Raw genomic sequence first — 25,850 nt, 5'->3', positions numbered from 1 at the left:
AGGATGAGCAAAGTGTAAATAGAGTGATGGGAATAAAGGGTTCTATCGAAATCCCTTCATCTTCAAAGAGACTCCAATTGTATTACAACATGACAATGTTTTAGATCTAAGTAATACAACTCAGTCAAAAGACTACTTCATGCAGACATGGACATAGTTTTCTGTCAATGGGATATTGGGTCTGTTGGCCAGAATATTAAAGATCTTATCACCATTTGAAAGAATCATTTTTCAATGTTGAGGCCTTTTTTACTTGTTCTCAACCTAGTTTTTACTTTTTGAAAAGTAAACCGGGTATAGATGTTTTAGAATCAACAAATTATGACACTTTTGGAACAGATTTAGAATCTGTTTGTTTTTGTATCTCAAATGATCTGTGTTTCCCAGTATCACCTGACTTTGTGTATGCTGTATACAAGCTTGAATCATACTGTTTTGTATCAGGGTGCTAGCTGCTATTGTTCTCAGTATTTCTTTTAAGATCATTATGAGCTTCGTTGATGTGTCTTCCCCCATCTTTGAAATTCTATTAAGGAGCCAAGACTTTATAAACCAAATAAAAAGATATTCATAAGTAAAAACAAAATCTCAACTCTGACAGAACTAGTTAAGATCACTAAACAACGTATATTAATATAGACTTAAAACATCATATACTATTGTTTTCAGTATAACCATGGATTCAGTGGAAACTTAGAATTTTATCCTGAAGAAGTTGAAATATTCCAAGTCATAGGAACGTTACTTTGAAGTGTAGATTTGAGAAAGAATTTATATTACCAAAAAAACTTAGAGTTAAAGTAGAATTCTAAAGAAATATACTGCTAATATGGTTCCATGGATGATCTTTTCCAAAACCTTATCTCACATCTGATGAGACCCGAATCAGATCAAGATTGAGCCCCAGATATTTGCTCCAAATTCCCATTTGGAAACCACACCAAGTGGTTTGAATTCCAAATTCTTATTTCAATATATTATTGATGCTTTCTGACCTTTTTTCTTTATGATTGCTTCTCCCAATGAAAATCCCACTTAAAGTGTCAGCACCAAGAAAGTATGCTTTGATCTATTGAGGGCTGATCCTTTGCTTGACATCAGCTTTCTTCAAAGCATTAACCAGGCATCACCTCCACACAGAGCTGAGTAGAGTTACCAAGGCATAGGTTGTACCTCCTAAGAGCACTTATTTCTATGATCTTCATTATTTTGACTGTTTAGAAACAATTTTCACTTCCTTGTTAAAAAATCCCATGTGCAGATGAGTGTAAGAACCTGAAGGGTGTCCATTGACCAAGCTGGTCTGTGGGAGGAGACTGAAAGTCAGGCAGTGTATGACTTGTTAGGAATTTATACCGGGATAGATTTAGGAAAGTTAGAGAAAAAATAGAACAGCATCAGATACTTCAAGATTTAGGACATTGCTGTTTCTCATGGGAACTGTTTACCTTCTAATAGAGGCTACTTAGAAAACAGGAACTGGAAGGAAAATTGAAAAGGGCAGATATGCTAAATGAACACCATTTCTTTATATACTATTACAATCAGAAGAATGATTATAACTAATCAAGAATCTGACAGCTGCCTTGTGTAGGAAGAAGTCCAACAGAAGTAAATAAGCAGAAAAAGAACGGACTGTGTCAGTACTTGGGTTAAAATAAATCATTTAAACAAGACTGGGGGTTTCCAAGCATGATGTATGCCTACAATATTTAACAGAGCAAAACCTAGAATAACGTGCCACTGGATACTTCTCCTGAGAGATGAAAATACTCTGAGATGACTCTAGTAAAAAGAAATCTTAGTGCCTGTTATGGGTTGAATTGTGCCCCTATTCCCCAAATTTATAACCCCCAGTAACTCCAAGTATGACCTTATTTGGAGATAGGGTCTTGACAGAGGTAATAAAATTAAGGTGAGGTCATTAGGGTGGGCCCAAATCAAATACGACTGGTGTCCTTATAAAAAGGGGAAATTTAGACATAGAAACACCCACAGACAATGAGAGATATAGAGTAAAGATGGCCATTTATAGGCTGAAGAGAGAGGCCTGGAACAGATCCTACATTCATGGCTCTTAGAGAGCCAACACTGCCAACCCCTTGATTTCAGACTTTAAGCCTCCAGAATTGTGAAAAAATAAATTTTTATTGTTTAAGCCATCCAGTCTGTGGTCCTAGCAAACTAATATACACAGCCCCCAACAATCCCATCAAGGATCGAAGCCATTGGTCTGACCAGAGCTTTAGGCTTCATCCGCCTTTTCCTTATCAGGGTTGTTGGTGTCAGACTGGGAGGCCAGAAAGAAGATAAAATGTAAGACCCCAATGTGTCAAACCAACTAATGAGAAGGTGGAACAGAAACACAGAGACACTGGAGTTTGATTACTCTCGTGATTTATTAATATTCAGATTGAAAAAGGAGCCTTAGAGCCGCAAGTTACGCTAATTGGCACATTTGCTTTATTTATTTATTTTCAAAACAAACTGGGTTTTTGATTTTTTTTTCCTTTTTGTTCATTCCATCACATTGAAAAGGAGGAAAAGAAAAATGGTTTTGAATTCACTCGATATTTTGGACTCCTCAGATGAACGGAACATTGCACACACACTTGGAACAGAGAGAGAGAGAGAGAGAGGAAAGTGGACTCCCACAGGGCCACACGCACCAGATCAAAAAACTTGGATACAGTGCAAGAATTTCCCCAAATGATTGGATCATCATTACCAAAAACTCGCCATAACAACACCAAGAAACAAAAATGTTTAAGCCACACTGTTTGACTCGGGATCTTTCCTGCTTTTTTTTTTTTTAAACTGTTTGCCACACAGAGAGAAAGAGGGCTAGTGGGTGGGAGAGGACGGACTCACAGACGTGAGCAGGACAGGAAGGGAAACTTCAGAGTGGAGCTGAGAAGAGGGTGAGGAGAGACAGGGCCCAGGAGAGGGGAGGGTGGGGACATGGAAAGCCATTTCTTAGAGTTCAGGCATGTTCTTGGTCCGCCTCACGTTCTTCTCCTTTACCCTCATCCTGCCGGGCACTTTCCTTAGGTTTGGTTTCATCTACAGCTTCTGAGGAAGAAAACAAGATGGGGGTAGGGGGAAAGTTAGTATTTTTGTCTCATCTGTTCATATGAAAGCACAATGCATTTCTTCTTTTTATACCATTTCATAAGCACTTTAAGATAAAAAGAGATTACTGCTATCTTAGTAATATCATTTTCAAGTTCAGAAGAGTTGACCTCCAGAAGGTGGTTCAATGACACATCTAGAGGAGAGCTCAGGAACAAAGCTATGATATTGGGGGCAAGGAGTCCACATAGAAATCACCATGGTCTTTAATCTCTCAGCTTCACAATCAATGTATCCACATACAGGCTCTTAACGTAGGGAATCAACAGTAATCTCGCATCACCTTTCCATCAGTGTCACACTAATTGTGATAGATACTATATGTGGATCATTGATTGAACAGCCATCCCAACGCCCTTATTCCTTTTTTTTTGAAGCATCATAAAGGCTGTAAAGTGAAATACTTGAATTTCCAGCTCTCCTTAAAGCTAAGGATGCCCATGGAACACAGTGGTGGCCAATTAGATAGAGACAGAATTCCCTGGGGAGGACTCCAGAGGAGGTGTTTGACCTGTACTTTCTCCTATTCCTGGTGACTGAGGCATCAACAATACCTGTCAGTGTAGCAGCTATCTTGTGATCATAAAGACAAAAACTACACTAAGGATGGTGGAATAGAAAGATAGGGGAAAAACATATTACTGAGTAACTGTAGCATTTCCAAGGTGACGATTATTAGCTCTTAAAAAAGCAGCACACCAATCACATTTTCCAGCAAAACATTTTGGATGAAACTAACTCATTTCTGATCATCGCATTACTCCAGGTACCAGTAATGTTCCTCACGGATTACAGAATTTTGGTACACTAATGAATCATTTAATTTTCTGCCAAAAGAAAGCCTCCAGATTTATTTTACTGAGGGCCTTCTATAGCAATTGGAAGTACTTTCAGAGAATTTACTTAGTTCCACAGCCTTGCCCAAATCTTTGGATACTATAGGTATGTCCAGGGTGGTTTATTATCCTTATCAGCTCCAAAAAAACAACACATCTAGTGACCTCTTCAAACTGCAAAAGAACAGAACATTGATTTAAATTGTTTAGAAGCATATAGAAGGATTAGCTATAGGGACAAGATAAGACTTTAAAATTCTCTTACAAAAATAAAAATTTGGGAGCTATTATGTATGATTTGACAGAGATTAGGACACTCAAAAGAAAAGATGGACAGAGGTTAAAGTAAGAAGAATTACATATTTGTGGAATAATGGGAACAAAATTCAAAAGGTGAAAACCAAAGAACAAAGATTCAGGTAATTCTGAGAAGCAGCCATACTTTTTGTCCCCTATTAAAGCAGAATCAGGCTAAATCCTCCCAAAGTCGCCCACTTTCTCTTGTCATCTTTTGCCTGGGCCTAGGAGAAAAGGTGAAACTTGGCACTCATTTCTTTACTGTGTCAGCAAGTCACTGCTATTTCCTATTAAAAGAGCTTCAACATCTACACATGGTCCCCTTTAAATGTTTCAAAGTATTTCAAATTTATTTATTTATTTTTGTATTTATTCAATAAATTGTTATGAAGCACCTGCAATGTGCCAGACATTCGTTTAGGTATTGGGAAGGAGTGGAAAAAAGAAAAAAAAAAACAGCAAATAATGTTCCCCTTATTTAAGACTTTTATAATATAATTTTAACAGACAATGAAATCTATAATCAGCAGTGAGAGGGAACTTTAAGAATATCTAGTCACTAAACCATAACTCTTCAAAATAATATCTATTTTTGCTCAACTTTGAACAACTAACCCCCCTCCCCTTCTCCTGACACGTCCAGCACTGAACCTAGTGCAGGGAAGGCCTTCAATTAATATTTATTCAATGAAAGAATCCTCACATCCTCATATCACAGATGAGGAAACTGAAGTCCAGGGACATAAAGAGATTTTCCCTAAATAATAAAATTTGCTTATGACCAAGCCAGGACTAAAACCGAGATCTTCTACTTATCCAGGTTTTCCGATTTTATAAGTTGGCCAAACTCAACCAGAGGGGGTCCATGTCCAATCTGTTTTAGCATTCACCACTGGGAACTAAGTAGCTAGAGTCCACAGGCTTTTAGTGAACCTATACAACTTCTGTGATTAAAAATGAATTGTTGGCTTCAAAATGTAAAATAAAAACCGTAATATTGAAATTGATAAAGTCCAGTTAGGTGACTGCAAAAGAAAACATGTCATTCAGTTAGCTGGGACTCAAGTCAGCTAAACACACACAATTTTACATATATGTACATTATGTTTGATATGAGATGAGAGTAATTTTATACTTGTTTGACATAATTGAACATTAAACAAAGGGGTCATCTTTATGTTAGATGAAGGAATAACTAGTAAAAACAAAATGTGTAAAGTCAGTGGATTCAGTAAAACTTTTATAGGCCACCAGGGGAAAAAAAAACATGCAGGAAACTATCTAAAGTAATAATCTTTTACAACCACAAAAATGAGGTAAAATAAGAACTCATAACAAAATATTTTTTAAATTAACCTTCATGCAAATGAAGGAAATAATAATCAGATGTGGATCACACATCTACTCTAGCTAGATTAACTTTGATGGGAGACTGCACATGTATTTGGAAAAGGTTTTAATCTCAAAGGGAAACTATTGTGAAAAGAATCTGAGTAATATGTAACTGGGTCCATTTGAGCCTGAATGCCAGCGAGAACTTCTGAATATTGCTAACTTGCTCCTTCTCCCACTAATGCCAACTCTGAACATGCCAACTCAGTCTAGTTAACTAATCATGCTGACCATATAGTGTATATCTATATTTTCTAACCTGTTCTATTCAGCAGGCTCACTGCCTGGAAAGAACCATGAATTATGACTTTCTTGGCCTCTTGTATAAAGCATTTAGCTATACCTAACATATTTGGCCTCTTATTATATACTCAGAACATTTCTAAGCGTGCTTGTGTCATTCCATTTAATCCTCACAGGTACCTTAATCATCCATTTTATAGCTGGGAAGCTGAGGCACGGTAAGATAAAGTAGCCTACCTAAGACCACACTGTGAAAGACAGCAGTGAACTCCAACCTAGGACATAGCCCTTTAATCTAATTTAAATTGCTCTTCCTACCCTTAACTTTGCCCAAGAAGGGTAGGTGGGTGTGTCCCGAGTGGGAGCTAGCACAGGGAGCCCACAGGTATATATGTCTAGGGCCTACAATGTCTAAAAACTGGTCTTGGTAAAAACAGCTCAGAATGGAGGGAAGAATCCTGATCAGTCTTGAATACTATGAAATTTTGTCTTGGTACTTTCTGGCACTAATCACATAATTTATAATTGCTAGAGACGAGTTAATATGCAATCTTTAGTATTTTGTGCAAAAAAATTTGATCATCATGGTGAGTGTCAAAGATAGATGAATTGCTGAGGCCAGCTGGTCACTCCAATTATCATGATCTAATTAGGGTAAATAATCACCTTCCCCATCTAGAAGGATCAACCTCCCTCTGAGATAGTTATTGCTTAAGAAGAGGCTGTAGAAGCTAAAGATTGAATTCTCAGTACCAAGTGACATGGAACCAATGAGTAGAAGTAAATGGGTCTAGAGCTCACAAATGAGAAAAGCCTGAAGTTGCTGATATGACAGCTGAAATCTAGCAAGTTAAAGAGTAGGAATGCTTTCTCCTTTTCAGTTTAGTTCTGAACATACATTTGTTTATATTAAAACATGAAAACCTAATGCTAATGAAGTTCCATTATATGTTCATCTACTATTAATAATACTACAATTTTTGTTAAGAGATTATAGGAAAAGACCAAGATTAATCACATGATATCTATTTCTTTCTATCATCTATCTATTATCTATCTATCTATCTATCTATCTATCTATCTATCTATCTATCTATCTATCATCATTTATCTGTCTATCTCTATCACCTATCCATCACCTCAGGTGACCAGTGAACTTACCTCACTAAGAGTCATTAATGTTCTGTCTAGTGATGGCTTCTCCCTCAAATCAGTCCTCTGGAGGGGAAATCAACCCTCAAATCCAGTTTTACCATAAGATGGAATATGTTCAAGAAAAACAAACAAACAAACAAACAAAAAAACTGATGATGCATTTTGATGGTCTGGTCTAAAAGGGGAAATAATGTTCTTTTTTAAACAAAATAGGGTGATTTTTATGATCGTTATTTATACCAAATAATATTTAAATTCTCAAAAATTATATCTTGTCAATTTAAACGGATGATGATGTTAAAATCTGGTAAAGGACTATAACCTTCTCCAACCTTGGCATTTTAGACGTGACAAAAACATTACATTTTCTGGTCCAAAGACATCCGAGAAATCACCATGTTCTCTAGCAGTCTCCACGAATTTTATCATTTCCGTATTAAAAAGGGAAAGTGAACATCACAGACAGTAACACCACGTATTTTTAATGTTTTAGACTTCAAGGATGCTTCAAAGGAGAAGAAAAAGTGTGTTAATTCATTTATTTATTCATTTAGTGAAAGATCCTGGACCTTCCTATGTGCCATGTATTGTTCTATGCATTGCAAATATAGCAGTGGTGATACAGCAATGAAAACAGCAAAAGTCTCTACCTTCTTGGAATCTACCTACTAGTAATTACTGTCATGTGTCTTGTTTGTTGGAGAAGGAGTGGCAAAGGAAAACATAGTAACTAGACAAGAACTCGGACCAAAGGGGCATAATTTCTCCTGGGCCACTGCTTCTGGATTTCCAAAGTTGAGCATTTTTAATGAATCTCTTAAGTTTTGAGATATGGAAAACCCTAGTAGTTTTCACATTCTGGATCCACAACCACCATTCCTAAAAAAAAAGAGCAAGACCACATTAAGAAAGCAATAAACATGGAAGTCATTTCTGTACCCATTGAAAACAACACGCTGATAGCGTTAAACGAGTAATGGTAGCCACCGTGGTCCTTGAAAAACATATGCCAAACTGGCTCTCTGATTCTTGTTGAAATAAATTCTGGAAGCAGTTCTTGCCCTTGTGCATTCCATTCATTTCCTCGAAAGGGTGAGAATACCACGTCTGCACATTGTATTGGTAAGCAAATACCAGGAGCATATGCAGCAGCGGCTGCTCGTGTGCTCAGCCAGGCAGCCGGGCTGCAATGCTGCTGGAGGGATGGCGGTGTTCCCAGCTGCCATCGCCTACACTGAGCTCTAATGGCCCTGTTTGCTGGCTCTGGTCCAGGCCCCTCCACAGCCCTACATTACTGAAATTAGGTTGAGTGGATTTCCGAGTAAAACATTACCTCTTGGGACCTGCCCAGCTCTCCCCAGCCTTGTCAACATTGATTAAATAGAAGCTGCTGTCATCCTGGGGCCATGCCCACAATTACTCTACCAGTCACCACTGGGCTGGGGTGTTTGCTCCCTTTCCTTTTTTTATTTTCATCTTTCTTGAATATTAAGCATCATCATCTCAAAGGCTCAAAGGAAAGTAATAAAAAAAAAATTCCTTAGCTAACTCACATACGTCCCTCATTACTTTCAGGATCTTCCTCTTGAGCTATGTACCAGATGTCAATCTGGAGCCTGATCGTGGCTTTTGTGGTCACTGGGGCCACATTTTACTCTTTTCATTATCCTATTCTATACTTTAAGTTCCTTTCAAAGCACTGAGCCAGTGTACACCATTTTGATGTCAACAGAATGGTGCAAATATCACCTATGTCCCCTCCTTGCTTTCTGAGCTTTTGAAAGAGGGAATAATCCTATTACGTATAACATTATTCACTTGAGGTCAAAGAGTAACAGGTAAGAATTTAACCAAGAAGAAAACTCAGAAGCAGCATGGCAGGGCGGCAGTGATATCTGAAACACACTACTTCTCCTCTTATAAATTTAGGTCTAGGACCAAGCTGATTTATATTCTAGACTTGACCGTGCAATGTAACCAATTAGTCATATTACGTCAGTGAAGTTACTTTTCCTTTATTTGTTTCAGTTTCCTAATCTCCAAAAAATAGTAAATAATGTCTGCCCCACCTTATTGGAGGTTGTTTGGAGGTTGATGGAAGGTATTTGAAAGCACTTTCTAAAATTTAAATTGCAGAATGTAGTATGTCGAGATTTTAATCCAACCTGTGGGATTTAGATTTAAAAAAAAAAAAAACACCCATCGAGTTTAACATTTTCATCCCAGGAAGAAAAAAGCAATTTCCCCCAAAAAACAAATAAACAAACAAAACCACTTCTTTGCCAGATAAAAGATTAAGAGAACCTCTTCCCTAGAATGTTCCTACAAAGTCTCTGACTCTGACCAAAAAATAAGAATACAATTGATTTATCAATTAAACAGTTACTCAGTTATAGAAGTTAGAAAAGAATCTAGGATTTCTAATCTGTAGAACAAAAGTTAGTGTTTTCTTTCTGAAATGAGAAAACACCTAGAGATTAAAAAAAAACTAAAACAAAAGTCAAGGTACAATTTGACTGGCATTGAAAACATCTTACAAGTTTTCTGTTCAAAATGTCCAAACCATCAAAATATTATTGTTCTACCTTCTTCCCCCATTAGAAACATGCAGAAAGATAAAAATTATAATTTATGCAGCTTGCATAGTTGCCACAAATCATTTTTGGGACAAGATGAAATAAATATATAAAATTCAATAGTGTTAATAAAATTTCTTACCATTATCCCAACGAATAAGTCAACTTTTAAATGTTAAAAATCAAAAATTGGGGGATATTTTCATTCTAGCATAATAGTCAAGTGGACTCATTTGTTTATTCCTCCCCCTAGCTAAATTACTAAACGACGTGCTGAGCTGGCAGTTAAATGTGTAGATTTATTGAGGCATTGCTTAATGTCAGTATGTGGGAGGAATAGAAGATGGCAAGTTAGCATGGACAATGATTGATGGCTCCTCTGATACTGAGAATTTTTGAGAAGGGCTATGTCAGGGATAGAGAAATAATGTTGTGATATCTAATGTTGCTAATAGTCATGATTAGAAACAGTTCAGCCTAGAAATTAAGTTTGTTTTGCTCTTTTCTATAGAAGTATGTGCGTGCGTGTGTGTGTGTGTGTGTGTGTGTGTGTATGTATTTAAGTTCAAAATTCCATTTGACCGAAGTTCTACTGTGCATCTCTCCTTTTCACTTCATAGTATTCCAGGTGAGGAGAATCCTAGCCAAGAGAAAAATCTTAGTTGCATCTCTCCAGCTTTTATAAACTCAATTGTCTAAGGGGACAGGCAGATAATACCATTAATGTGAAAACCTGGCCATAGGTAAAACCAGTGGTGGAGTCTCTGGGGAACTGGAAGGTGCAGGCATTTCCTAAAGGCATTCAAAAATTTTGAATAAATAAAAGGGGGCAGGGTAATGGAATAAGACTCTTAAATTGTACTAGGAAGATACAATGTGGACTCCTATTTCAAAATGAAAGAGGTTCCCTTTAATCAGTATAAAATCTAGTCATATTTGTCTTCAAGAACGAACTTCAAATCAGAAGTCCTGAATAACAGTGCAGCCTTTTCCATTTTGCTAAATATAAATTACTCATATTTAAATAATTTTTAGTGAAGGAAATAAAAAATAAATCATGACTATTTCATATTTTAAAAATGGCTTACCAAAGCAAAAAGAGATAGCCAAAAATCAATTCTCAATATTCTCTCTCCCCTCCTTGCCATTCAAATATTCTCAACATCTCTACATCCCTGCCTATACCTTCGAGACGTCCTACGTTCCTTGTCACAGATACTGTTGGTGATCCTCTCAGATTCTCTTGCCCGGGCTCAGGTACCCATCTCCCAGCTACTGAGGGTGTTGGCTGCCAATGCCCACACCTGCCCCTTGGACAGGGGATATATGAACCACCTCAACCTGAAGTGCCTAAAAGATCATGCCTCCTTCACAACCCATGACTCTAGAGCCCTTACTTTTGGGCAAAACAATGTCTGTACTGAAATTTGTGCTTCAGAGCTCACTGTGGGATCAGGCTGAGATTACACATTCCTGAATGCACTTCTTCCCCTGGCCTCTCCTCTTTCTTCACTTCTTTACAGATTTCCACCAATAAGGTATTTGTACAAGATTCCCTTCTCAGGCTCTGATTCTAGAGAACAAAACCAAAGTTATTATTTTAACCAAAAATTAAGGACTAGAGTTGGGAGGCAGGCCAATGACCCCAGCCAATGTATCTAGCAAGTGCTGCTGAATGATGCCCCATGACCCAGCTGAAATGCTCTTTCCACACCTCCAAACCTATCTTAGGCAGAATCAATCACTTCCTTTTCTTTATTTATATGGAAAATATATCCTTGGCATTATACATTACTCTGTTGTATCCCTTCTAGTCTTCTTGACTAAGAACTAACTTCTCCAAGGAAAAGGATACATTCGCTAACATTTAAACTCTACAAAAGAAGAAATGTTTTATTTTGTTCACTGATGAATCCCAAATGCATAGGAAATTGTATATATGTATGGCTATATTAATAAGTCAATGCATGTATATTACCCTCAACTGCTAGTATCATGCTTATAACAAGACCAACATTCAATATTTATAGAAGGAAAGAAAATAATGGAAAAAGGGAGAAATCCCATTTTTTCCATTATCTCTCCCAAGGGAGAAGGTTTGTGATGTTTAAATAAAACCTCAATTAACCTCAGGCAGAAAAAGTATGGACCTGTAATGTTACCATGACCAAATAGCAGAGATTTGTCTGAATTTCAAAATATTGGATTATAAAAAGGAGTCCTAATATTATCCTGGTTTATAGCCATGGAAAACATTGTTCCATCATCTTCCATTTTTTTCACTAATTTTAATTTTATGTCTTCCAATTTATAACAAATTATTCAAATAAAACAGGCCCCAATGTAAAAAATAGGTAGCTACTATAAAGAGTAGAAGTTAAGAGAGCTAGTTCTAGAACTAGACTATTTGCATTTAAATTCTATCTCTGACACCATGATTTTGAGAAAGTTACTTAACCTCTTATTGTGTCATTTTCCTATCTGTAATTGATGATAATATTAGTCTCCATTTCATGGGGTTGTTATGAGATTTAAACATGTTAATTATTTCAAGTTGTTAATAACGAATGGTGTTTCAGTAAGTGCTCAATAAGTGTTGGCTATTATTATTAAGTGACTGAACAGGAACTGACATTGGTTTTAGTGTTTGCTCTGTGCCAACAATTGCACTAAGGGGTTCCACATATAGGTAGTCAACATGTATTTCCTTGCTTTCCCATTTCTTCCTCAGTAAAGTGGGGATAATAATATCTACCTCATAGATTTGTGATGAGCATTAAATGAGGGAATAAAACCTCACACAGTGCCACTACCTTGCTCACACCCATGTGCCTTAATGAATGACAGTTATCGTCTCCATCACCACTAATTCATGCTTATATGATCTTAGCCCACAGTCAAGAAGAAACTTTCTTCAAATATCCTGAGAAAGGGAGAGAAAAAGTCTGTGACTTAGGAAATTTTTTCTTGTAGAGTGAAGAAAAAAAATCATTCTTTTTAAAAAGGCTTTGACACCGAGGGCCAACGTCCAGAAATTATCACAAGGGCAGAGATAACCATTGACCAAACTTGAGGAGCCTGATTCTATAATGAAAAGATCAAGGCTGCTAAAAGGCAAGAACTTCTCTGTTATTGTCTCTACTTCAGAACAGAACAATCTTCTCTATTTCCTACCCAAAGAAGAGCAGCCAGTTGATTTCAAAAGGAAATAACCTTATCCTCGGCCTTAACTCCATTTGATTCCCTAAATTTTGTAGCAAGAATGTACCATACTGAATGAGCAAGAACCATCTCCCCCTGCTCCTGGATGTGGAGTAATTCTTGCATCTAGTAGGCAAGTTACAGAAGGGATGACAAATCTGCAGGCTTAAGACATCATAGCATACGTAATTTTAAGAGAAATTTCCTTATTCAATAATAATTATTGAATCCAAAACTTGAAAAAGACTTAAACTTCTTGTCTTTTAACTTTGGGGAAAATAACCAGATACAGTGAAATTTTTCAACTTCATGATGAGAATGATCTTTTTATTTCCAAGAGGGCTTGTAGTCCTCTGAGGACAGGACATATGTTGGGGGAGAAATCATGAAACTGTGTAGAAGACTGCTCTGATGAGGTTATTCTTTCTACTGATGCACAACACTCTCATTTCTGGGTCTTCTGAAGCAAGGAATTCCGGCAGACTTTGAAGAACAGAGTAAAGATGGAGTAGGAAGGGACCATTCTCTTAAAAGAATTCCAGGCACAGTAATACCATACTTCTTTTGGGTTAAAGTTAACAATTTCCCTCCTCCCCTGAGAATTATCTCTAATTCCTCCTGCTGCATTTTGGAAGAAGATAATAATTTTCAAAAAATCAGACCTCAGGTATTTGATATTAACTATTTTGGTCCATATTTAAGAGATGAGGAAAAATGAAACAGGCTAAACATGTTTGTTTGCCATTTTTCACTGAATATATTTTCTTAGCTTTTCTTTCTTAGCAGTTTTTCACATTTATTGAAACAGGCTGCTTAGACATTGTACTAGCCATTTCAAGTTTGTTTTTCCTTAGGTATTTCTATTATACTCATTATTTTCAACAATGAGTCACCCTAGATCTTATCTAGTGATCAGTTCCAAAAGTCTATTAATTTGTGTTTGTCACATCTTGAGATAGTTAATGAACAATCTTCTGGGTTACACTGGTTTTCATTTAAAAAGTAAACTAATTATTTGTAATGTTTTAACATACATTGAGTTCATGTGCCTTATTACAAAGTTTGTATTTTCAACATTTGTCTTAAAAAACAAAAACAGATCTAGGTTTGTGGAATCCTACAATCTGAAATTTGATTACATGATTTGATTATCTGACTCCAGGGTTAAAATACAGAAATCAAAACTAGACATAATTCTACCTCTGTAAGAGTCACTCCAATAGCAATACAGCCACCTAAATTATTTTCCTATGTGTGAACATCTATCTATTGCTTGGGTAACATTTGAATTTTAGTATAAAAGCACTACATTTATGAGTCATATTCAGCACATGTCCTGCCATCATGTATTGAGGTAGTATTTGCGATTAGCCAGACAATTATGTATCTTTGTTGTTTAATTTTTCCTTATGGCTGTATCTAACAGCTCTAAGAAAACTAAAGACTTGGCAGTTGTTTTGCTAATTTTAACAAAGCAAATGGATAAACCACACAATTGAGGACAAAAATACAAAATCTGTATACATTGTCATAGAGTTGGTTTGTAATTATTTGTAAAATTATGGACTAGTGGAAACTGAAGGAGCTCTTAGAGATCATCTAATCTCAGCCCCTCATTCCCTCTGAGAAAAAACTGAAGATGGAGAGTTTCCATGACTTGCCCAAAGTCACACAGCTAATTAGAATTCAGTGAATCCTCCCATAATACCATAATACCTCTCTCAACCTTTGGGGATGAGTGAATTCTACTGCTTGATTTCAATTTGCCTTTCTTTCCAGTAGTCCTAAATGCACTATGTAAATCTATTCTTCCCTTCCCTCTCTCCCTCCTTCTCTTCCTTGTCTCCCTCCTTTTCTTTCTTACTGTACTCCCTCCCCTTATCTGTCTCTTCCTCCTTCCCTCCATTTCTTTTCCCCTTTGTGAAATAAAAGGTAACCTCAATATAATTTTGCTTTAAGGGCTACTGGAAGTAATTTTAGATACTATGGAGGCTTGCAGAACCAGGGCTGAAAATTATAGTTGTATCAGACATCAACATATTACGTACAGATTGTGACAGGTGAAGTGGATATTCTATGCAGGGAGGAAAAGAAATGGGAACCTCTAAAATTGTAACTTAGGCTGAATAGTTATCATTGATTATGGTTAGGTTTCATAAATTAAATAACTAAAGAATTACTAGATAATGAAAGCCCAGAAGTAGCTAAAATCACTACAAATACTGTCATATCTAAGAATCCATAAGAGATTATGACTACGTCCTGAAGAAGAGAAAATAAAAGTACGTCATTCCCCCATCTACCACCACACTCACTTCCTAAGGAAAGCAGAGTGTTAAAAAACCCAACTGAGAAGGTTTAACTCAATGTTGAAATTAATGTAAAAACATTACTATGACAAGAAAGCACTGTAAAAGGTGTTTGTGTTATATGCTTGCATGTAGGTAAATAAACGCAATCCCTATCTCTTACTGTGACAATTCATTTTGTACTCATTGTGAGTTTCAGCTTCCTGGGGTTTGTCAAATTATGGCACTGCCTTCGAGAGAAAAATTGCTTTAAGAATCAATAGCACGCACTAAAACACAACCAGAAATATCAAAAAAATTAATATTTGTATTTGTACTGATTTTTCTCTTTTTAGTCAAAGATCCCAAAGCTCTTTGTTTATATTTAGTGGTAAAAAATGTAATAGCTTTGGCTATTACATCATGGGGACATGATGGTACAATACCCAGTTAAAGAATAAAGACTCCTGGTGAGTCTGAAGCTTATCTGGGATAGAACTCTAAAATCAAATATGTCTGCCCATTATATAATACTGCCATTTGAAAAATCAGGGCCGGCCGGTTGGCTCAGTTGGTTAGAGTGCAGTGCTCATAACACCCAGGTCGTAGGTTCAATTCCCACATAGGCCAGTGAGTTGTGCCCTCCTCAACTAGATTTAGTACAAACGACTTCACAACTAGATTGAAAGCAACGACTTGACTTGGAGCTGATGGGTCCTGGAAAACACACACCGTTCCCCAATATTCCCCAATAAAAATTAAAGAAAAGAAAAAGAAAAATCATACCGCTGAAGGCATTCTCTCTTTTCTTGACCCAGTGTTGTTGTTTTTCCCCTCCTAACAAAGTCATTTTCCAAGACACACCTTATGTCTAGAATCTACCTCCTACTGTCTTCTGTCTTTCAGAACCTATTTATTTGAAAGTAATCAGACTATGTAAGGAAACCTTAGATTAGAAAGGGCCTTAGGAGATGCTTCATTTACACCTCACTTAGTACAGGAATCCCCTAGAACACTTAACTGGAGAGCCTCTGCTTCAGTAGGTCATTTCGGCTCTAACTGTAAATTATTCCTGATATTGAGCTATAATCTACCTCCCCTAAGCTTTTATGGAGTTCTTTCTTGTGGGATAACACAGAACAAAATAGATCCTCAATATAATTTCTTTTTGCTACAAGACTGTCCAAAAATGCAAAGATAACACCTTCTTTCTTCAAGTAGTTTACAAACCTGCTTGTTTCTCTTCAAGCTTCTTGAAAGAATAACTTGTAATTATGCCATCTTTTCATCTCACCTTCCTTATTTCTCTATGAGCTGACTTTAACTTCACCATTTTTCTAAAAGTGCTTCCTCAAATTCACCAAAAAACAAAAACAAACAAACAAATACATATAAGTCCTAAGGCCTTTTCTCATTCTTGATTTTTTTTCTGACTACGCCTTATTTTATTGATACTGTTGATATTGATACTGTTGATATTGATACTGTTGACCTTTACTTAAGCTCTATGCTCCAGAAAACAGTGACAGTTAGGAGGTTCCCCCAACATTTTGTTTTCTGAAGTGTCCCCATTCCAGGAAATGGCTTCTGACAAAACACTCTTTTCTATATGATTTACTGCCCACTATTTCTCATGACTCCCAGAAGACTCATGGGTGACTCCCTTTTTTACCTGTAACAAGGCCAAACACAAATCTTTCCCCTGAACCTGCTGACAAAGCCAGACACAGACCTTCCAATTTCCTATTCTTTGTTTCATAAATGAGTAACTGAGATTAGAATTGTTTGTCCCTTTAGAACAAGTTAGAGGCAGAGATAAACAAATCCTGTTCAGTTAACTGACTACCCTTCTGATTGAAAAACAACCCCAGTTGTAAATCACCCTACCTGTAACTTATCTGCTCCTCCCTATAAAAGCGTAAGCAAAAACCACCCCACGGAGACACTGACCTGGGGAGCTGGGGTCCATATTGCAATAGCCTGAACAAAATCATCTCCTCAATTGTTGGTGCATTTTTGTTTTTCTGACATCTTAAAAAGTTTCTTTTTTTTTTTTTTTTTAAACTTCAGTGAAGATTATGATCTGGATTTATTTCTGCTGTTTTCCAGCATTTCTTTTGCTATTCTAGGTCTAGTTTTTAGTCCCTGTATCCCACCTTCCAAGATTCAACTCTATGTTCTCTTTGTAGACTCTGTATCAAAAAACCCAATCTCTCCACTGAGTTCAACCCATAACCATATAACCACTAAATACATATTATCAGTGTCATATTGTTAATCCCTATACATCACTGTTACCATATTACTTTCTTTATCACAAAACTTCAATGATTCCTGGCATCATATACATCAAATTCCAATTTCTACTGCCAAATATTTCTCCACATCCTTGACTCTACTTCTGGCTCTAGTCTTATATCTCAGGCTATACTGGACATCACACAATCACTATCACTACAAATATAACCAGATTGGCCTTATCATTCGCGCAGGCATCCAAGTTTAAATTCTTTCTCTCTACATACACTTATCTATATCTATTTATTTTTCTTTCTCAACAACACATCTCTCCAATTGAGGACTTAAAAATAGAAATACAAAATAAAAATAAGAACTGTACTGATACACTTGATGAAAAACATGCCACATTCAGAGGAAATAGAGACTAACCATACCACTACTATTACTGTGTTTCCCCCAAAATAAGACCTATCCCGAAAATAAGCCCCGGTTAAGATCTCAGCCAGACGGACACATTTAGTATGTTATGGCAATGTTCCAGAAGATGACATGACTGTATTTGAATAAATGTAGATTGTTGTACATGAAAAAATAAGACATCCCCTGAAAATAAGCCCTAATGGAGCAAAAATTAATATAAGACACAGTCTTATTTTGGGGAAAACACGGTGCTACTACTACGTGGGCATAGAACCAGTAGTAAGCAGTGGAAGGAAGCACAAGTGGGTAAGGATGACACAGTATCTAAAGTACCTGGTTAAGGGACATAGTCAAGCAGGAGGTCGATAACAGGGGAAGTCAACAAGCATTGGAAGCGAGTAGAACACAGCAACTGGAAAGAGGCTAACATAGATAGACCAGGGACATGTGGGAAAGTCTGTCAGCCAGCAATAGGGCTCCCTAATCATGGGTCCAAGAACAATATTCTGATCTCTAAGAGGATGATGAGAATAAGGCAGGTTCTTAGTCTCAGAGAAACCAGAGTACAAATGAGATGAATAAGACAGGGACTTAGGTAAAGCCAACCAAGCTGAAATCCAGTTAGTGGAACGGTTTCAAGTAAGAGACCAATTACTAGTGTTTAGGCCCAAGTTGATTTGATGCCGAGCCAGTTGTGTGTAGGGCCGTTTACTTTTCCCAGCCTAGTAATGAGAATGACATCAATTCCAGAACCAGACATAGAACTCAACCTGAAAGAGAGATGGTGAGTGACCTCAACAGTGGGGCCTACAGGGACAGATGGCACTACAGCAGGCTGGTATTCCAGGGGGTGGTGGAGTCACCAATGTCTGAACCAATGCAATCATCTCTTAATACGTCTTTCTGCTTCCGAGGTGGCCCTCTTGAAAACGTCTCTGTCGTTGATAGTGGTAGATAAAATCATTATTTAAAGCCAACAGATGATAAAGTGAAAAGGGAGAGGCTTTTTCACATGGTTGCTGTCCCAACAAATTCTCTGACATCATCGAGTTAAAAACAATGACTTTCCTTGTCATATAAATGAAGGTGTACTAAATACAGTTTTTTTGGTCATAATCTCACTTATAATTTTGCATAGACGTGTTTGATGTCAGCTGTCTGTTTAACCCACATGTCTTTGCCATCACTGCTGACTCAGGTCATAGAATTGCCAAAGAGTTAAGTAGTACAGAGGCTTTTAAAACTCATCCAGAGGCCTAGGCTCTCTTGCCTAGTTGTTGAGACCAAAACCAAGAAAATACTACAGATAGGAAAAATAAACTAGGAGTTTTGTTTTGTGAAGTTAGATTTTTATGAGATCTTGAAAGGAGAATTGGTGAATTAAGGGACAAATAGTCATAAATTTGGGGATAAAGGCAGTATGGAAAAAATTCAGAATATGTGTGTGGGGGAATAAGAAAAGTTTTACTGAGCCAGCCCGGTGGCTCAGGTGGTTGGAGCTCCATGCTCCTAACTCCAAAGGCTGCCTGTTCGATTCCCACGTGGGCCAGTGGGCTCTTAACCACAAGGTTGCCAGTTCAACTCCTCGAGTCCCACAGGGACTGTGGGCTCCGACCCCTGCAAGTAAGATTGAACATGGCCCCTTGAGCTGAGCTGCCTCCCAGATGGCTCAGTTGGTTGGAGCACAGGCTCCCAACCACATGGTTACCAGTTCGATTCTTCGAGTCCCACAAGGGATGGTGGGCAGTGCCCCCTGCAACTTAGATTGAAAATGGCACCTTGAGCTGAGCTGCTGCTGAGCTCCCGGATGGCTCAGTAGTTTGGAGAGCGGCTGCTCAACCACAAGGTTGCCGGTTTGACTCCCGCAGGGGATGGTGGGCTGTGCCCCCTGCAACTAGCAACGGCAACTGGACCTAGAGCTGAGCTGCGCCCCCCACAACTGAGACTAAAAGGACAACAACTTGAAGCTGAACGGCACCCTCCACAACTAAGATTGAATGGACAACAACTTGACTTGGAAAAAAGTTCTGGAAGTACACACTGTTCCCCAATAAAGTCCTATTCTCCTTCCCCAATAAAAAAGAAACAAAAGAAAAGTTTTACTGAAGTAAATTGAGTATAAATTTTAACACAAAAAGAAATTCTACGGAGTGTCAATACCTTCTAGCCAAAGACTACCGCGAACACATCTGTAGTTGAACAAATTGGCTTTTATTGACAGGTTGCAGCTATGGGGAACATCCACCATGGGGAACCGTGAGGCATTGCAATGAGAAGGGGGTTAGAAAGGACTTATTTGGGCTTATGCTAGGGGATTTGGATTCAAGGAAGCAGAGCTTTGCTCTGGATTGGATGCTGTCATGAAATGGGGATCATTTTATGATTGGGCATCTCAATAAATATTATCTAGAAGGAAGGAAGAATGAGGCAAGCATCATCATTCATATTAGCCAGGCTAGGGAAATACTTGGACATTATGCTTTAGACGAAGTCCATACTTAGTTTGTGCTCAAACAGAATTATGGTGGTTTGTTTTGTCTTGAACAATCACAAAATTATGATGTTGATATTCTATGAAATTGTTCTTATAACAGGAGCAGTAGGGACTATCTGTGAGCACCAGGCCAGCTCCTGGCTGTCAGAGACTGCTTTTCTCTTTTTCAGGAGAAATAGGGGAGATGAAACTTGACTTTTCCATATCTGAGGCATCACTATTAAGGCCCGTCCTCATATTTGCCTGTGTCCCCCTCCAAAGTTTTCCATCTACTAATATTATGGACGTGTGACTCCCTTGAGCACCATAAAAGAGAAATCATATTGATTGCACAGAGACAGTAAAAAGATTCTACCTCTACCCAGTGCCATCAGCTGAAGCTCTATCCTGAAATGCTTTTACTGGCTCTTAAAGATGCTTATGAATCCCAATGGACTAGTGGCACTGCTTTCTAATTTAAAATATTTTAATTAAATAAAATCCTTCGTGAGGAAGAAAGAGTGAGCCAGATTGGAGTCTGTCACCTCAGTTGTTTTCTCACTTCACTGATATGACAAGACAGCAAGTTTGGGGTTTTCCCCATCTCTCTCTTGCCCTCCTTCCTTTAATGGCCTGTCAAAAGGTAATTCCATCCTGTGTTGGCATTAATGCCTGCTGTAAATAAAGAGGAAATGGGAGGAAAAGGGAGGAGGGAAAAGAGGAGTATGTGTGATAAAAGCTAGATTTGCAGTTCAATTGCAAGGCATCTCTCAGTGTCTAGACACCAGCTGCCTGGTAACCATGGGAACCCAGTAACTTTGGCTGATGGGCTGAGGAGTAATGACTCTCAGGAGATCTGGGTGGGAACATGGTGGTGGGGGCAGAGGAAAGAAGGTTGGGAGAGATGGCACAGAGCGTATTAGAGTAATACGGGAGAGAACAAGAGAAAATAAAACTCTCTCTGTGAAAGGGTGGCATTAACCTTGTTACCATTTTTTCTCATGGCAGATTTGCACTTGGTGACAAGGTACAAATCTGCCATACTGGGCAGGCGTCAGGACACAGGTTGCTAAAGATGAATAGCTGAGCTGGAATGATTATATTCCCATCAACCTCCTGCCAGTGCCAAAGTATTTCCTCAGTAAACCAAAGCTTTCCCTGGTAAACAGACACAATCAACAATTGTCTGAAGTCTCAGGAATAGGAAATTCCCATCCCCAAGAATGGCTGTCACTTTTACAAACACTCAGTAGTGAAAATTAATCACAGCTCTTTCCATCTATATTGTCCTCCCTTCTTGCTGCTCCCATTTTCTCTAGTCATATGCAAGGGTTATGTGCTGTTCAAATAAAGGAGGATGGTGGTAGGAAGGTTGAGGGAATGAGTCAGAAATGAAGAGTTACCAGTTTGGGGACAAATCATCAATCATACAAACATATTTTGTTCTCTTATTCATGTTAGATTTCTATCATCAGAGGTTACCAGTCCATAGATTTTGAAGCCTTGCAGTTGCTTGCTGTCACCCTTTTTCCTTCCTACCCTAACACATTCCTTTTGATTGGGATTTGAGGCAGCACTGGCACCCCACCCCATCCTTCTCATCACCAAATGTTGTGCCCATTCCCACCCCCTCCCCACATCTCCCCACCCCATTTCCTTGACTAAGTGCCACCACATACACACGTACTCCCAAGGACCTCCAGCCTCTTTGATAATGCAGAGCAGCCCTTTCTCATCCGTTTGTCTACAGCTATACAGACTAGATGTACTCTGTCTCATGTGTTTCACTTTTAGTCATGCGACCTTACCCACCACAGTTAGAATTCAATAGGAGACCTGCTGGTTTTATTGTAGTTATCTGGGTCACAAAACTGTTTCCAATTGTGCAAAGCTAACAGATGATTTAACTGTTAATCTTTGGACTCTGACTGATAAAAGCCAACAGGGATGTCTGAATATATATATGTATATATATAATATATATAATATATATATTATATATATAATATATTGTATGTATATAATATATATCTAGCTAAACATGTAAACACATTTTAAGAAAGGAAAACTGTATTAAAATTATAATAATATATACCGATAACAAAAGATGACTACAAGTCACGTTTGACTTCTGCAATTACAAGAGGTGCTCAAAGTGGTTACCATCAGTGCACAGACACTTCTGATTACGGTGAACTACTGCTTGAGCAATGTTGACCAAAGTGTCTACTTGTATACATTTTTTGGCACCCCTGGTATGTGTATATATATCACAACTGTATATATGTGTATACACTCACACAAACATACATACTGTCTGTAGATTTTTATGCAATGGTTCCTCTCAAGAAATGCTCCTGTGTGGAAAAAACGTCTCAACCATATTAATTTATAGTCAACATGTAGAAATATTCAACATACTAAAAAAGGGCTACTGATAGGTAAATGCACATTTAACTATAATTTATGATAAGTAGAACATTTTAATCCACCAAAGACTCTTTACTAGTAATTAAAACTTGCATGACTTTGATCTGATGATCTAACATGAGAGAAAGACAGCTTGCTCCTAAGCAAAGGCTGCTTTTTGTCATCTATTCCCAGTCAGGATAGAATTCCCAGTGGTTTTGAATTGCTCAAATGGTCCTCTGCTTTTGGAGACACATCTTTTGCATGGGGAGATGAAACCGATGTGTCCCTATAATTTGTGCTCCCTGAAGGGAGTGACTGTGAAGCAGTAGCACTAGGGCAAGGCCCTGGTCCTCTGGTGCCACTGACACCGCCCACTTACAGTCACTGTCACGTTGCCTACATCCTCCGGTCATTAGGAGGGATAACATTGCATGTGAAAACTATATGAGTCACCAAAGAACTTGCAGGGGGAAAGGAAGAAGCATGAGCATCTTCCCAGGAGGTCAAGGGGAGGCAAAGCAACTGAATGTAAGAGTGATTGGGGGTCGCCTTTGCTACATATGCACTGACCATAAAGGTTGACTGTAAGTAGCTATAGATAGCTAGCTGTAGAGAGCTACTGTAAGTAGCTACCTTCTTCCTCACTCATTGAACCAATCACATCCACTGGGCATTCACTATCTGCTCCAGTTGCTGGGGATATAGCAGTTTACAAAACAATAATAAAACAAAAAATATCCTGTCCTCATGGAATTTATACTATAAATAAAGAAGTAACATATATAGCATGTTGGGTGATGGTGAGAGCTATGAAAAACATAATGTTGGGAAGGGAAATAGAGAGTGCTGGGATGAGGTGGAGTGAGTGACAATATCAAACAGTGAAAAAGTCTCTTTGAGAGGTGACCTGTGAACAGAGAGCTGAAGGTTAGGGCGTGAACTCCAGTGAGCATCTAAAGGAGGGAGGTTACTAGACAGAGGGAACAGTTATGGCAAATGCCCTAGATTTGAGCACACGTGCTTGTTGGTGTCGTAGCAAGGAAATCAGTATTGCTAGAATGGAGCAAGAAAGGGACAGTAAAGGAAGATGATCTTCAAGTAGCAACCTCGAGAGGAGTGTGTTAATCACAGAGGAAACTGAGGTCATTTTAAGGAATTGGCTTTTATTGAAGTGAGATGGGTGCTAGAAAAAGGGAGATGTGCTCAGATTCTAGATATATTTTGATGGTGGAGCCAACAAGATTTGCTGACAGATTTCATGTTGTTAAAGAAAAACAAGTCAGGGATAATTCCAAGGTATATGGCCTGAGCCTCAGGGAAAGATAAACTTGCCATTTCCTGAAGTGGGGAAGCCTTGAGGACTATGTTCAGGGAGAAAACACAGAAGTTCGGTCTCCAAAATGTTTAATCTGAGGCACGTATTAGATATATAAGTTGAGATGTAGAGTAAGCAGTTGCTTGGAGTGGGGAGAGAGGTCTGGGCTACAGATGGGGATTTATTAAATTGTACACAATATTTCAAGCCATAGAGAAGAAGAGGTACAAGATGGAACCATGGGGATATTCCAACATTTAGAAACCAGAAGATGAAGAAGGGCAAAGGAAACTGAAAGGGAACAGCCACTATGGTTAGCATAAAAATTAGGAATAGGTAATATGCTGCATGACCAGTAACAAAAATATTTCAAAGAGTAGAAAGTGACCAACTATCAAATGCTGTTAGTGGGTCAAAGCAGATGAGGCCTTAAAACTGACCGTTACATTTTAACCACGTGGAGGTCATTTCTGACTTTGGAAAAGTTTTTTCAGTGGGGGCTGAGAGGGAAGGTATGATTGTTGTGGATTCAAGAAAGAACAGGAAGAAATAAGTTGGAGACAGTGAGTATAGAGAACTGTGGTTAAGAGTACTGATTCTGGAGCTAGACTGTTTGAGTTTCAATCTGGAACCACCACTTCCCAAATGTGATACCTTGGGCAAATTATGTAATCTCCCTGTACCTTGATTTCTCCACATCTATATAAAATGGGAACACAATACCTACCTCATAGGGTTGTTGTAAAGTATGAAACATATAAAATGCTTAAATGATGTGCTCAGTAAGTATTAACTAAAACAGTCCTTAAGAGAGTCACTTCTCTTAATCCTTAAAAAGATAAGAGTCCTTGTGAACAAGTTCTATTATCAGCTCTGGAGACTAACATAATAAAAATTGTTGTTTGAGCAACTATGATGAAAGCTGCCAGCCTTGATTTACCCTCATATTGCTTTATTACAGATTTGGATTGAACCACCTCAAAGGAGTGTCATGTTTCATTTTTCACATAGCGTAAGGTTCTGGTTTAATAAAAACATAGTCTAGGGATCCAGAGTACTTAATGAATTTGAGGTTTTACAAGCACTAATATTCTTTAACTGTGAAAGACCCCAAAAGATTTTTTTCTGAACCCCTTGAACTTCACTGGTAGTTCACATGAAGTACTTTAAAATATACAAAATTCAAAGTGTTAAGGCATTGATATTTCTGTGCTACAAAAAGTTCATGGGGCATTCTGTGAAACAGACACCTTTATCAACTCACGCTGCTGCATTACAATAAAAATTGGCATTTATGTAATGGTCTTGAAGTGTTTTATGACTATGACTACTATACTTTTAATGCTGTGTATATTTTATTATGTCTCAAATCTTTCCCAATTGTGAATTCAATAACAATATAGATGGCAATTATTAATCAAAACACTTGATTAAAACATTAGCCAGAATGTTCCATTTCCCAGGCACATTGGAGAACACAGAATTTACTGTAAATGCATTGTCTTTAATTTTGAGGACACCCAAGTTAAATAATAAGGACAATAAAAGTGACTATATAGAGGAAGCAGAAATGAGACCCTAATGTAGTCACACTCACTAGTCATGTGGCCTAAGATAAATTCTCTCGTTCCCGTTTTCTCATCTGTAAAAAAGGGACAATGACAGCCCTCATCGTAGGTCATTGTGAGATTTAAACAAGAAATTCCATGTGGAGAATTTAGCAGAAAAGCTGGCACAAGACAAGTAAATGTTATTCATATTGTTATCATCATCAGTATTATTTTTACTATCGCACTTATTCTCTGTTGAGGATGTAATAAAAAAACACCAGACCAAAGACTGAGTAATTCAAAGCTATCAAATATGCCT

General features: G+C 37.9%; 1 protein-coding gene across 2 annotated transcripts in view; it reads right to left on the bottom strand.

Moving 5' to 3' along the window:
* Positions 1–2,380: 2,380 nt before the first annotated feature.
* GAP43 (growth associated protein 43) overlaps positions 2,381–25,850 on the bottom strand; it is a 96,185-nt gene continuing 72,715 nt past the window's right edge. For both annotated transcript variants that reach the window (XM_081077112.1, XM_081077113.1), the window contains exon 3: positions 2,381–3,072. In XM_081077112.1, coding sequence (XP_080933238.1) covers positions 2,984–3,072 — 89 coding nt within the window. In that variant the 3' untranslated portion in view covers positions 2,381–2,983. The remainder of the gene's footprint in view (positions 3,073–25,850) is intronic.

The sequence above is a fragment of the Rhinolophus hipposideros genome (assembly GCF_964194185.1).
Source record: "Rhinolophus hipposideros genome assembly, chromosome: 2".
In the NCBI taxonomy this organism is placed as follows: domain Eukaryota; kingdom Metazoa; phylum Chordata; class Mammalia; order Chiroptera; family Rhinolophidae; genus Rhinolophus; species Rhinolophus hipposideros.
Note: the sequence above shows the minus strand (reverse complement) of the source record. Positions and strands in the feature narration are given on the sequence as shown.